Source organism: Mobula birostris, chromosome 19, assembly GCF_030028105.1.
Source record: "Mobula birostris isolate sMobBir1 chromosome 19, sMobBir1.hap1, whole genome shotgun sequence".
Classification (NCBI taxonomy): Eukaryota; Metazoa; Chordata; class Chondrichthyes; order Myliobatiformes; family Myliobatidae; genus Mobula; species Mobula birostris.
The window spans coordinates 12745794-12758489 of NC_092388.1; the positions used below are offsets into that span (position 1 = coordinate 12745794).

The window sequence follows — 12696 nt, forward strand, 5'->3', positions numbered from 1 at the left end:
CTGTGACAGGCTCATTCTCAAACAAAGCACTGATCACTGGAGAGGCTAGAGGTTTGTTTTAATTTCAGATGCTTTTCTCTGTAAAAATTGTTGTCCTTAAACAAAATCAGATGCATGTCCCTTCCCTCACCTTTTAACTCTGACGTCTCCTCTTTCTTCCCAGTCCTGATGAAGGGTCTCGGCCCAAAACGTCAGCTATTTACTCTTTTCCATAGATGCTGCCGGGCCTGCTGAGTTCCTCCTGCACTTTGTGTGTTGCTTTGGATTCCCAGCATCTGCAGATTTTCTCGTGTTTCAGATGCATATCCCACTTTCTAGTCCTATTAAATAAATGTATGTTTTAATTATGGGCGCCATGGCAACGTAGCAGTTAGCGCAATGCTATTACAGCTCGGGGCGCTGGAGTTCAGAGTTCAATTTCAACACTGTCTGTAAGAATTCGAAGCAACACACACAAAATGCTGGAGGAACTCAATAGGTCGGGCAGCATCCATGGAAATGAATAAACAGTCAACATTTTGGGTCGAGACCCATCTTCAGTTAGAAGTTTGTACATCCTTCCCATGAGTACGTGGGTTTCCACCAGATGCTCTTGTTTCTACCCACAGTCCAACAACATATCGGTTAGTAGGCTAATTGGTCATTGTAAATTGCCTTGTGATTGGACCAGGGTTGCTGGGTGGTGAGGCTCGTTTGGTCAGAAGGGCCTGTTCTGTGTGGTATCTCTGAATAAAGTAAAAAATAAAAAAAAATGTTTTGATCAGTCATCCATGGCTTAAGAATAACTACTTGACAATAAAATCGACACTGCCCCAGCAATGGGAAGGAAAGGAACTGGCTACAGATCATGTGACCACATCATTTAGTATGATCAGTGACACTAAAATTGGAAAGCACAGTATGCCCACTTTTCCCTAAAGATAAGGTTGTACATGCAGCATTAACTATCTCATTAAAATACTGACTCCGACACATGATCAATGCCGCCGAAACCTGATGAGAAATTGATGCCTCAATTGATATTCAAAAATGCTTCTGGAATGGCATTTTAAGTGGAGTCCCTTGGATCCATCCCAGAATGCCGAGCAGTTACTTGTCAGGCGAGCATCTTGCCTCGAACATCAATAAGCCATTGTCAGTCTGACACTGTACCCTGCTGCCAACAGATTTAACTAGAATTCGCTTTAATAAAGCTGTCCAGCCAGTAGCAGATTTCTTTTAAAGCACCGAAAGAATGCAGCGGTAGCAGATGGCAGATTATGATTTTAATCACCACGGTAATTACTGGATGCTCTTAGGTAGCAAACAGAGTGGTGCACGATGGGATACATGTGAAATGGTCCATGACTGTTGATGGCCGATTTTCTTGTTGAATATTTGCGGTGTTAAACTCCATTCAATACCCAACACTTGATCAGAGAGCAAAATGAATTTGCGCCTCTTCCTCTGCAGCTACGCAGATGGGATTTATGGTAATGCCGCTGAAGGTTCATGCTGCAGCCAAAGTAATATTGATGATTCACAGTATTTGCATCTTGGCCATTAACATTCCATCTGCCAGAGGGTCAAACTGCCTAATGCAGAATAAGGTCAGGCCAGAAACATGTTAAGGTCTGAATTTCACTAGTTGATTACTTCAATCTTCAGCGTGCAATTAGCAGCATCTGTGACACCATGGGACTGACGGTGCATTGTATAAAGCTCCTCCCACTTAGTCCTATTTGCATTGATCCCGTTCACCAAGGGCTGGATCCTGCCATTCAGCCTGGCCAATGCCTGGAACGTGAGGAGAAGATAAAAAGGGAGAGTGAATCAGTGAACCAAGCAAAGGCACAACAGTCTCTGAAAACTTTGAGATACATTTGGAGGAGCATAAGTACCTAATTTCAATTAGCCAAGTTCCACATTCTTTACCAACATGGTACTAGTTGAAAACTGAGCCAACCATTAATCAGAATCAGGTTTAATATCACCGGCATATGTCGTGAAATTTGTTAAATCTGTGGCAGCAGTACATTGCAATACATAATAACGGAAAATAGAAAAAACTGAATTGCAGTAAGAATATAAAAGTATATTAAGTAGTTCAATTAAAATAAGTTGTGCAAAAATAGAATTTTTTAAAAAGGTAGTGAGATAGTGTTCATGGTTTCAATGTCCATTTAGAAATCAGATGGCAGAGGGGAAGAAGCCGTTCCTGAATCACTGAGTGTGTGGCTTCAATCTTCTTCAATCTTCACCTCAGCCAGTTGAACAAGTTTGGCATAACTCCCCAGATTCTAAGGACTTTCTACAGGGGCACAATTGAGAGCATCCTGACTGGCTGTATCACTGTCTGGTATGGGAACTGTACTTCCCTCAATCGCAGGACTCTGCAGACAGTGGTGTGGACAGCCCAGCGCATCTGTAGATGTGAACTTCCCACTGTTCAGGACATTTACAAAGACAGGTACGTAAAAAGGGCCCGAAGGATCAGTGGGGACCCAAGTCACCCTGACCACAAACTGCTCCAGCTGCTACCATCCGGGAAACTGTACCGTAGCATAAAAGCCAGGACCAACAGGCTCCAGGACAGCTTCTTCCACCAGGCCATCAGACTGATTAATTCACACTGACACAATTGTACTTCTATGCTATATTGACTGTCCTGCTGTACACACTAATTATTACAAATTACTATAATTTGCACATTGCACATTTAGATGGAGATGGAACGTAAAGATTTTACCTCATCATGTATGTGAAGAATGTAAGAGATAAAGTCAATTCAGTTTAATTCTGTACCTCCTTCCTGATGGTAACAATGAGAAGTGGCAATGTTCTGTGGGCTGGGAATCCTTAATGACTGACGTTGCCTTCCTGAGGCACTGCTCCCTGAAGATTTCTTGGATGCTACAGAGGCCTGTATCCATGATGCAGCTTACTTCAAGGTGGATTAGTAAGCATACCCAGGATTACTACTTTTAAACAAGATTTAAACTCCACTGTTTAATCTTTCTACTGCAGGAAGATTAAAGATTAGCTTTATTTGTCACATGCGCATGGAAGCGTTCAGTGAAATACATTGTTTTCCTTCAAGGACCAGCACAGAGCAGGTTCTGTGCTGGGGGCAGCCCACAAGAGTCTCCATGCTTCTGGCACCAACATAGCATACCCACAACTCACTGACCCTACCTGTATGTCTCTGGCATGTGGGAGGAAAACGGAGCACCCAGCAGAAACCCGTGCAGTCACAGGGAGTATGATCAAACTCCTCACAGAAAGCAACGGGAATTGAAGCCTGGTCAGTGATCGGGGAAAAGGAAGATCTTACAAAGACTTACAGAATTACGAAGGGTACAGATAGATTAAATACATACAGGCTTAAAGTGAAAGATGAAATATTTAAGGGGAACAGGAGGAGGAACGTCTTTACTCAGAGCGTGGAACAAGCTGCCAGTGGAAGTGGCAGACGGATGTTCAATTGTAACATTTGAAAGAAGTTTGGATAGGTACATTAATGAGAGGGGTAGAGGGGTGTGGAGGGCTATGACCTGGGTGCAGGTAGATGGGACTAGGTAGAAGACTAGGTTAGCACAGATTAGATGGGCTGAAGGACCTGATTCTGTGCTGTGGTGCTCTATGACTCTGTAATTTCAACAACCATCAATATGATTTATTTAGAGCCCAGGATTTTGAGGTTCAGTGGGTGGTATTCTTGCCACAAAGTCCAAAGGTTACGAATACATATCTCACTCAAGAGAGATGACCATAATATTCTAGGCTGAAATCCTCATGCACTGAGTGAATGAGCAAGGCCTCCATTCACGGATGTTGTGTCCTAGTTGTCTAGATACACAAGCCAGGGCAGTATGACATGGAGAGGAAGCTGCTGCCCATCCCTCTTCATGCATTTGATGAACCCAAAGGAACGGCAGAGACCGATACAGTTCGGGACCAGTAGCATCGCAGGAGTTGCCATTCATCGTTGAACTCAATGAGGACTGCCTTAGAGGTTCCAGCTCTGAGTCTTTCCGAATCAGGTTTACTCCCAAGCCAATTTGAGATCAGTGATCACGCACCACTGGAGGCCAAAATCTTTCAGATGAGATCTCAACCATTTTTCTTGCTCAGAAAAAGGCATCCCAAGATATTATTTAGAATAAAATGGCAGGGGGTAGTTCCTGGTGTCCTGCTTAACTTTCAACCATAACTGAACCTTTCTAAAACAGATAAACCCGGAATTTACTGGAGAAGTGTGTGTGTGTGTGGGGGGAGGAAGCTGCCTGCCCTCGGCAGCATGTTCCTCATCCCTGTAAACCTCTCCTTTTGCTGCCTCACAGTCACAGAGTTAAGTGGAGAGACCCCTAGAACTATGAATTACATGTGGGGAGAAAAGTTGGGTTAGAACAGGCACCACCCACAAAGTTCCTCCGAGTCATTGATGCCAGCAGAAGCAAGAACCCACTTCTGGCAAAGTTGCCAATGTTTTCTTCAATATGTCAATATCTATGACATTCACAAACACCTAACAACTATTAAAAAGTGATTTAAAATATTAAAAGATATTTGAAAAAAAAATTAATTAGAAACATTTAAAACACTTAAAGACGTTGAACAAAATTTGGTGGCAGTGAAAGATGTAAGTTACCCTCATTTTTCCTTTCCTCCCAGCAGCTCTGCAATCTCAATTTAAATTAGTCTCACAGATCCTGCAGCAGATCTAACCATGTGCCGGGGAGTTTCAACAGGCTCCTGTTCCACAAGGAAATCCCACAAGGCACAACGGAAGTTCTTGCCCAGTGAGTCTGGGACTTTCACTTTTGTGCAAGTGTGTTGAAACCAAACAGCAGCCATGTTCAGAAATGCCAAAAGTTCAGTCCAGACCCCAGCAAATTCTGGCCTAGTACATAGATTACAGTACAACACTGTTTCCGAAAGCTTGTGGCATTTCCAACAGCAGTGTTTCCTCCAAAGTACTCTGAGTTCCCAAAATTGTGAAAAATGCATTACAAAAGCAAATATAATGCTTTTAGCAAAGGCAGATATCAGAGATGAAGTTCAATGTACCAGCATTTCTTTTGACCATGTTAGGAAAATATTAGCTGAAGATCAGGACCTTAAGGTTGTTGATGGTTAGTTGGAGAAGGGAGGAGAATGGGGTTGAGGGGATAATAGATCAGACATGATAGAATGGCAGAGCACACTTGATGGGCCAAATAGCCTAATTCTGTTCCTATATCTTGTGGTCTTCATCCAGTACAGCACTGATTATACGGTACTGTGCAAGTCTTAGGCAAATGTAAATAAATTCTGGAAAGTTAAGATGCTTTCAAAATAATGAAATGAAAAGCTTTAAATACTCTTAGGTACACTGTCGTGCAGTTTTATAAGAAAATTGTCTGGTAGGTTGTTCCGAGCATCTTGGAGAACTTGCCACAGTTCTTCAGCAGATTTTGGCTGTCTCATTTGCTTTTGTTTCCACAGGTAATCCAAGATCGCCCTGATAATGTTGAGATCAGGGAACTGTGGAGGCCCATACCATCTGAGACCATATAAAAAAAATCTAGTGTGCCAAAGACTTTTACACAGACAACTGTGATTTCTGCCACCCAACCTGTTTTGGGATGTGGACTATCTACAGGTACATCATGGCACTTGAGGTACAACCAATGATATCCCTTCAAACTCCTCCAAATCCAGTGAGACAATGTGAACCAATGTTGGTGTCCTCTCCTGGGCCAAAATCCCTAGCTGTGAATTATACACAACTAAACTCAAAATGCAAAAGCCTGAAAGCACACACCACCAGGCTCAAGGACAACTTCTGTCCTGCTGTTATCAAACATTTGTATGATAAGATGGATTCTTGACCTCACAATCTACCTCATTATGACCTTGCAGTTTATTTTTTATCTGCAGCACAATTTCCCTGTAGCTTTTACACTTATTTCTGTATGGTTACTGTTTTACCTTGTTCTGCCTCAATGCACTGTGTAATGATTTGATCTGTATGAATAGTAGGCAAAACACGTTCTCACTGTATCTCGTACATGTGACAATAATAAAGCTATATCGATACCAACCGATTTCCTTGGCCAGGCCGCAATGCTGAAATGCTTGACGTTAGACTTCCAGACCAAACATTTATCCCCAGACAAGAAAGAACCTGCAGGTGCTGGAAATCCAAGCAACACACACAAAATGCTGGAGGAACTCAGCAGGCCAGGCAGCATCTATGGGAAAAAGTACGGTCGACGTTTCCGGCCGAGACTCTTTGCATCTATTCCCAGTTTTGCCCAAATGGAAGCAATTGTCACGGAGACAGAGGAAGCAATTCAGGAAATTGTAGATTCAGATTCATTTATTTATCACATGTACGTTGAACCATACAGTGGAAGGCGCCACTTACGCTAACGACCATCGCAATCTAAGGATGTGCCAGGAGCAGCCCGCAAGTGTCGGTGCACATTCCAGCGCCAACATAGCGTTCCCACAATGTCCAGCCGAACAACACAAGCAGCAAGAACAGAAGGAAACATCGCCACTGACTCTGGAGAACCCCTGGTACATGACTAATTAAAGTTAAGCTGTGTTAAGGATGGTCTGGAGAAAACCCAAGTGCCTGCTTCAGGAGCAGACAAAATAAAACTGCACGAGTGATGAAAGAAATTCATCACCTCTGGTAACTGTATGCTGACCCATCCTGCCCTTTCTGTGGTCAAGTTTGAAAGACTCGAAGTGACCCCATCAGTCAACTTAACACTCAGAGAACTGAAGTGGAAGGAAATTATCCCAGTCCCGCAGGGTTACTGGACAATAAAAGCAACTATTTGTTTCCTTTTCCTGGCGAGACCATTATGTCAAGAAACAACTACAGTAATAAAGTTAGAACTCACAGTGTTGTGAACTTGCTGCTTCCTCCTCTTGGCTGACTAGACCTGCTCTTTCTTCAGAGTGATAAGCCACCGAGGTGAGAACTAAAATGAGGCAGGGGGCCTCATTTGGTCGACCTAGTCAAATCAGATTTCAGGTTCTTGGTATACTTAAGGTGGAGGTTGATAGGTTCTTGATTAATAAGTGTGTCAAAGGCTATGGGGAGAAGGCGGTGGAAAGGGAAAATAAATCAGCCTTGTTGGAATTGTGAGGGAGACTCAATGGGCTGAATGGACTAATTCTGCTCTTATGTCCTTATTCGTTGCACTCCCCACTTTACCTTAACAGCTACAGAGTCTTCTTCCAGCGTAAGCCCTGCTGTACAATCCTAGTCACTAGTTACCAATATTAATGTGCGTGTTATGGGGAAAATAAATCTTTCACAGCTTTATTAGAAAATTAGAACCACCTTCAAGGAAAACCTTGAAAGATTATTAAGGAATCCATGCATATGCAGTTAATGCAAAAATATGCAATGAGTTAAGTGATCTGGTATGACCTTGCTGAATGGTAAGAGGCTGGATATTTCAGTACTTTATTTATTTTGGCTTGCTGTGAGTTCCTCTGGGGTTTATGGTGGAAAATCAGGCAAATATATAACCCCCACCACTTTCTCCAATACACATTTCAGCGCCATTTTATTCACTGAAGAACTGAAGCAGCACATTGCTGACCTCATATTAGCAAAAACCTGACACATCCTCAAGCAAGAACATTCAGTGTCACAAGATGCATATTTCACCCAGTCGATTTCTGCTCTAAAAGGTGAAAAGGTCTTTGTCACATGTACATTGAAACATACAGTGAAATATGTCATTTGCGCCAATGACCAACAAAAAAAGTGTGCTGGGGTCAGCCTGCCTGTAAGTACCACCATGCTTCTAGCGCCAACATAGCATCCCCACCACTTACTAACACCAACCTGTGCTTCTTTAAATGTGGGAGGGAACCAGAGCACCCGGTCACAGGGAGAATGTATGAACTCCTTAGAGACAGTGGCAGGAATTGATCCTGATCTTCCGATTGCTGGCAGTATAAAGCAGTACGCCAACCACTCTGCTACCGAGTTGCTCTTAAAACAGACAATCATTCAGGGTGGGGGCACCTGGACGTCTGCCTCTCCTTGTGTTTTATACCCAGTGATTATATCACAAAGGGGGTGCAGTGGGTGTCCAGGGAGAGGTAGCTTGTATGTCCATTCAGAGGCCACTCACTCACCTTTGGATCTTCTCACCTGTGGCTCCAGGCAGCTGTGTGCATGTGACAGCGCCTACACCCCGGTGGGCTAAACCAGGTGAGGGCAGCTGGGGGACCTCGTACCCTGGTGAGGTAGTGAACCATGCCTGTCCCAGCACGTGAAGTCAGCTCTGGCGGAACGGATGAATGGGATCTACAGTGAGACCCAGTGACCAGGAAGGTGGTACCGCAACGCTCCATGGAGAGCCAAGGGCATGACAAGGCACAGAAGATGTCGTGGTCATCCACTGCAACCAAGGAAGACTCCAGATTGTGATGCTTGTTCGTACCACTGGACTCTGACGTCTGAGGTCGAGAGAGTGGAACTGCACAGTACAATGGCTTTTCCACTTTAAAAACTCTCCTGCACAGGTCTTCTGTCATTGTTGGGATATGACAGACAAACAACATATCGCAATATTCAGTAGACTGATTTTCCACAGTATTGCTCACAGGTAGTTGGGGAATTGACCCTGTAACAGCTAGTTACTAATCTGGAGCTATGTTTCATGCAGTACTCCTGAGGCCCACATAAATGAATATGTGAACCCTGGCCTGTTACTTTCAGACAATTTGGTACAAAGTGTTAGCTTCTTGTAAGTCCCTAGCTTCTGCCTTCAGCAAAGCTTTACCAAAAGTCAAAAAAGGGAGACATAAAAACATCTTACACATTGAGGAGTGAAGTCTTAAATGTGATCAATATACTTGACACAAGATTTGTCACATAGTGTTTACAATGAGTTTATAATGAAATAGTAGGATTATTACCTACACAAAAAAGATCAGGAATGTGCTAGCCTCTCCAGTATATGCCATACCCTCTAGCAACACACTCACAAAATGCTGGAGGAACTCAGCAGGCCAGGCAGCATCTATAGAAATGAATAAACAGTCGACGTTTTGGGCCAAGACCCTTCTTCAGGACTAGAAAGGAAGGGGGAAGACGCCAGAATAAAAAAGTGGGGAAAGGGAAAGAGACATGGCTAGAAGGTGATAGGTGAAGCCGGGTGGGTGGGAATGGTAAAGAGCTGGAGATGAAGAATCTGATAGGAGAGGAGGGTGGACCATAGGAGAAAGGGAAGGAGGAGGGGACCCAGTAGGAGGTGATAGGATGGTGAGAAGAAGTAAGAGGCCAGAGTGAGGAACAGAAGAAGAGGGGAGGGGAGGGATTTTTTACCGTAAGTGGAAATCGATGTTCATGCCATCAGGTTGGAGGCTACTCAGATAGAGCTTAAGGTGTTGCTCTGCCACCCTGTGGATAGCCTCCTCTTAATACGAGAGTAGGCCATGGACTGACATGTCCGAATGGGAATGGGAATCGAAATTAAACTGGACACCAGGAAGTACCACTTTTGGTGGATGGGACGGAGGTGCTCGATGAAGTTCCTATTTCTTTTCTGTTCAAATCTTTGTCCCTCTCCTGTTTCTGTGCTTTGTTGGGTGTAGTTATAAATTTTGCTCCATGCGGAGAGCAAACCTGACAGTGTTGTGCCAGAGATTTTAATGTGCTGTGATGCGGGCTGCTGGGTTACTGCTTGGGTGGAAAAGATGCATAACTCTTACTCATTGTGTGCACTCCCAGACCACATGACGAGACACTATGAAAATATTGTCTTTCTCTGATGATAATATTCAAACATTTCTATTCTAGTTGTCGACTCAGTAAAAGATGGATGAGGTGAGAAGATAAGGTGGAGATTCCTTGCATCACAAGTTGTGGGGTACTTTAATTCTCAGATATAACTCTGCAAAGGAACCATGTTTTCAATATACTGTACAGTGCATTGGTTATTTTCCTGGGTTAGGTTTCTGTTTTCTGCCTTTAGTAATAGATGGCACCACACCAGGGTTTCACAACCGTTTTTATGCCATGAACCCCTATCGTCAACTGTGGGGGTCTGTGGACTCCAGGTTGGGAACCCCTGGCGTAGAGCTTCTACCTCACTGCTCCTGATACCTGACCTTGGCTCCCGTGTCCGTGGACTTTGTACGATCCCCCTGTGACCAAGGGGGCTTCCTCATAAATCCCCAAAGACATCCAGGTTGGTAGGTTAACTGGCCACTGTGCCTGGCCCCTACTGTGTAAGTGAGTGGGGGAAGTTGATGCTAACGTGGGCGAAATGAAACACGGGACCCATGTGGGGTTTGCGTAAATCGGAAGTGGATGGTCGGCACGTAAGTGATGGGCCAGTCTCAGTTGTATGGGGCGCCTTGGCAGTGTAGTGGTTAGCACAACGCTATTACAACTTGGAGAGTTCCAGAGTTCAGAGTTCAGAGTTCAATTCTGGTGCCATCTTCAAGGAGTTTGTACATTCTCTCCATAGCCGCATGGGTTTCCTCTGGGTGCTCCAGTTTCCTCCCACAATCCAGAGACATACGAGTTAGTAGGTTAATTGATCATTGTAAATTGTGCTGGGATTAGGCTAAATGTCACGTAGATGGGTCGGTGGGTGGCGCAGCTCGTTGGGCCAGAAGGGCTTGTTCTATGTTATATCCCCAAATCAACAAATATGTCTCAAACTGCTCTGGAATTTTATTCTGGTGGGTTTACAGGCCTGGCTATCCAGGGTGCTTGGTTGCTGCACATGGAAAGAAATTTTCAAAAGCAGGGAATAAGTAATATGCAACACACACACACACGCACAAAATGCTGGAGGAACTCAGCAAGTGAGGCAGCAGCTATTGAGGGAATGAATAGTGGGAGCCAATCAGGACTCAGTTATCCTGTTGAAGAGTCTCAGCCCGAAATGTCGATTTGTTTATTCCTCTCCATGGACGCTGCCTGACTTGCAGAGTTCTTTCAGCATTTTGTGCTTTTTGCTCAATATTTCCAGCATCTGCAGAATCTCTTGTGTTTAGAGTAAGGATGGTGATTGGGCCATTTTGTACGTTTCTTCCAAGCTCTACACAATTCGCTTTGCCACATTATTTCTCTCTAAGAAAGGTCACTCCTTGGCCTAAGCAAAGTTCCACTTACATTGTTCGTGCTAACATTGGTTATTTTCTGTATTCATAGGAGCTCCTCAAACATTATGCTGCACAGAACTTATTGCTTTTGAAAAATTGCTTCAAATTTTGGACTGAATGGGTGATCCCAGAAAACAAATTCGGCTGTTGATTTAAACTTGGCAACAGCTCATTCAAATTTCATCTGTTCAGGACTACATTATCCAAATATGTACTTGAAATTGAAATTTAAAAACAGGTACAGAAATTCTGGACAGAGTTCTGAACTGACGTTATTAATGAACACAGTGAACTAGAGAGGAACAATTAAACTTTACATGGTAAACAATAAAATTGTCCAGCTGCCTTTTTAGCAGTATTATATAACTCACAGGTGTCCTTTCCACTTAATTGAGATTTTTTTTGGAATAGAGGCTATGCTTAGCTTCCTCATCTTCACAATTTATCCAAGACTGTCAATGAAACAACTACCGACATGAATATTGAGCAGATGTTCTTCTGCTACACCGAGGTGTTGTTTAAGATTACCGAGATGGGAATTTAGAATACCAGCTATAATTTCCTGTGTTTGCTTTCACCAGAGACATCATCATACACCCTGTAAGTGCATGAATGACAGTTTATCATGAGACACAGAACAGTAACAGCTATGATAATCTGTTAAATCTTTCGGCAAGGTCTTTGAGCACCTCATTCTGCAACATAGCCAATGAATTTTCAGTAAGTCTACTTGTCAAGGCCATTTCCACATTTACCATATGCCAACAACATGGATTTTTATGAGACATAATAACAAGGTCATGTGACGTGTAATTAATATTTAAACTATTGTTCTTGAGAGCTGGGGAATGTGTGTGAGTGAATACAATAATTATTAAAGAGGAGCTTGATTTTAAATAAAACATCTGAAAGATATCTTTCTGTTCTTCTACCTAGTTCTCAAATATTAACTTTTAGCAATGTCAACTTTTACCCCAAAATGTTTACCCATTATAAATGAGTAAATTCAACAGGAGATCAGGAACATGGACCTACAGATCGATCCCAGCAGGCAAAGGTGGAGGGGGCTGAGACCTAAGTTCAAAGTTCAAAGTAAATTTATTACCAAAGTATACATTACCTTGAGATTAATTTTCTTGCAGCCATTTACAGGGGAAAAAGGAAACACAATAGAATGTACAAAGCACTATACATAAACAGGCAAAACTGACAATTAATGTGCAAAAGAGGACAAGCTGCAAATAAAAATTATTACAGAGAATGAGTTATAGACAATAGACAATAGGTGCAGGAGTAGGCCATTCAGCCCTTCGAGCCAGCACCACCATTCACTGTGATCATGGCTGATCATCCACTTGTAAAGTTGTAAAGAAACCTTGAAAGTGAGCCTGTAAATAGTAGAATCTGTCAGAGTGGTGGTGAATGAAGTTGTTTACACCAGTTCAGGAGACTGATGGTTGAAAGGTAATAACTGTTCCTGAACCTGGTGGTGTGGGGACTAAGGCTTCTATACTTCAACATAGCAATGAGAAGAGGACGTGGCCTGGATGGTGCGGGTCTTTGATGATATATGCTGCT

The 12696-nt window shown here is 43.2% G+C and overlaps 1 protein-coding gene across 2 annotated transcripts in view; it reads right to left on the reverse strand.

The window, feature by feature from the left end:
- Positions 1 to 272: 272 nt before the first annotated feature.
- The window catches only part of LOC140212309 (dual 3',5'-cyclic-AMP and -GMP phosphodiesterase 11A-like), a 251055-nt gene continuing 238631 nt past the window's right edge, over positions 273 to 12696 (reverse strand). For both annotated transcript variants that reach the window (XM_072283012.1, XM_072283011.1), the window contains one exon: positions 273 to 1776. In XM_072283012.1, the coding sequence (XP_072139113.1) occupies positions 1624 to 1776 (153 nt within the window). In that variant the 3' untranslated portion in view covers positions 273 to 1623. The remainder of the gene's footprint in view (positions 1777 to 12696) is intronic.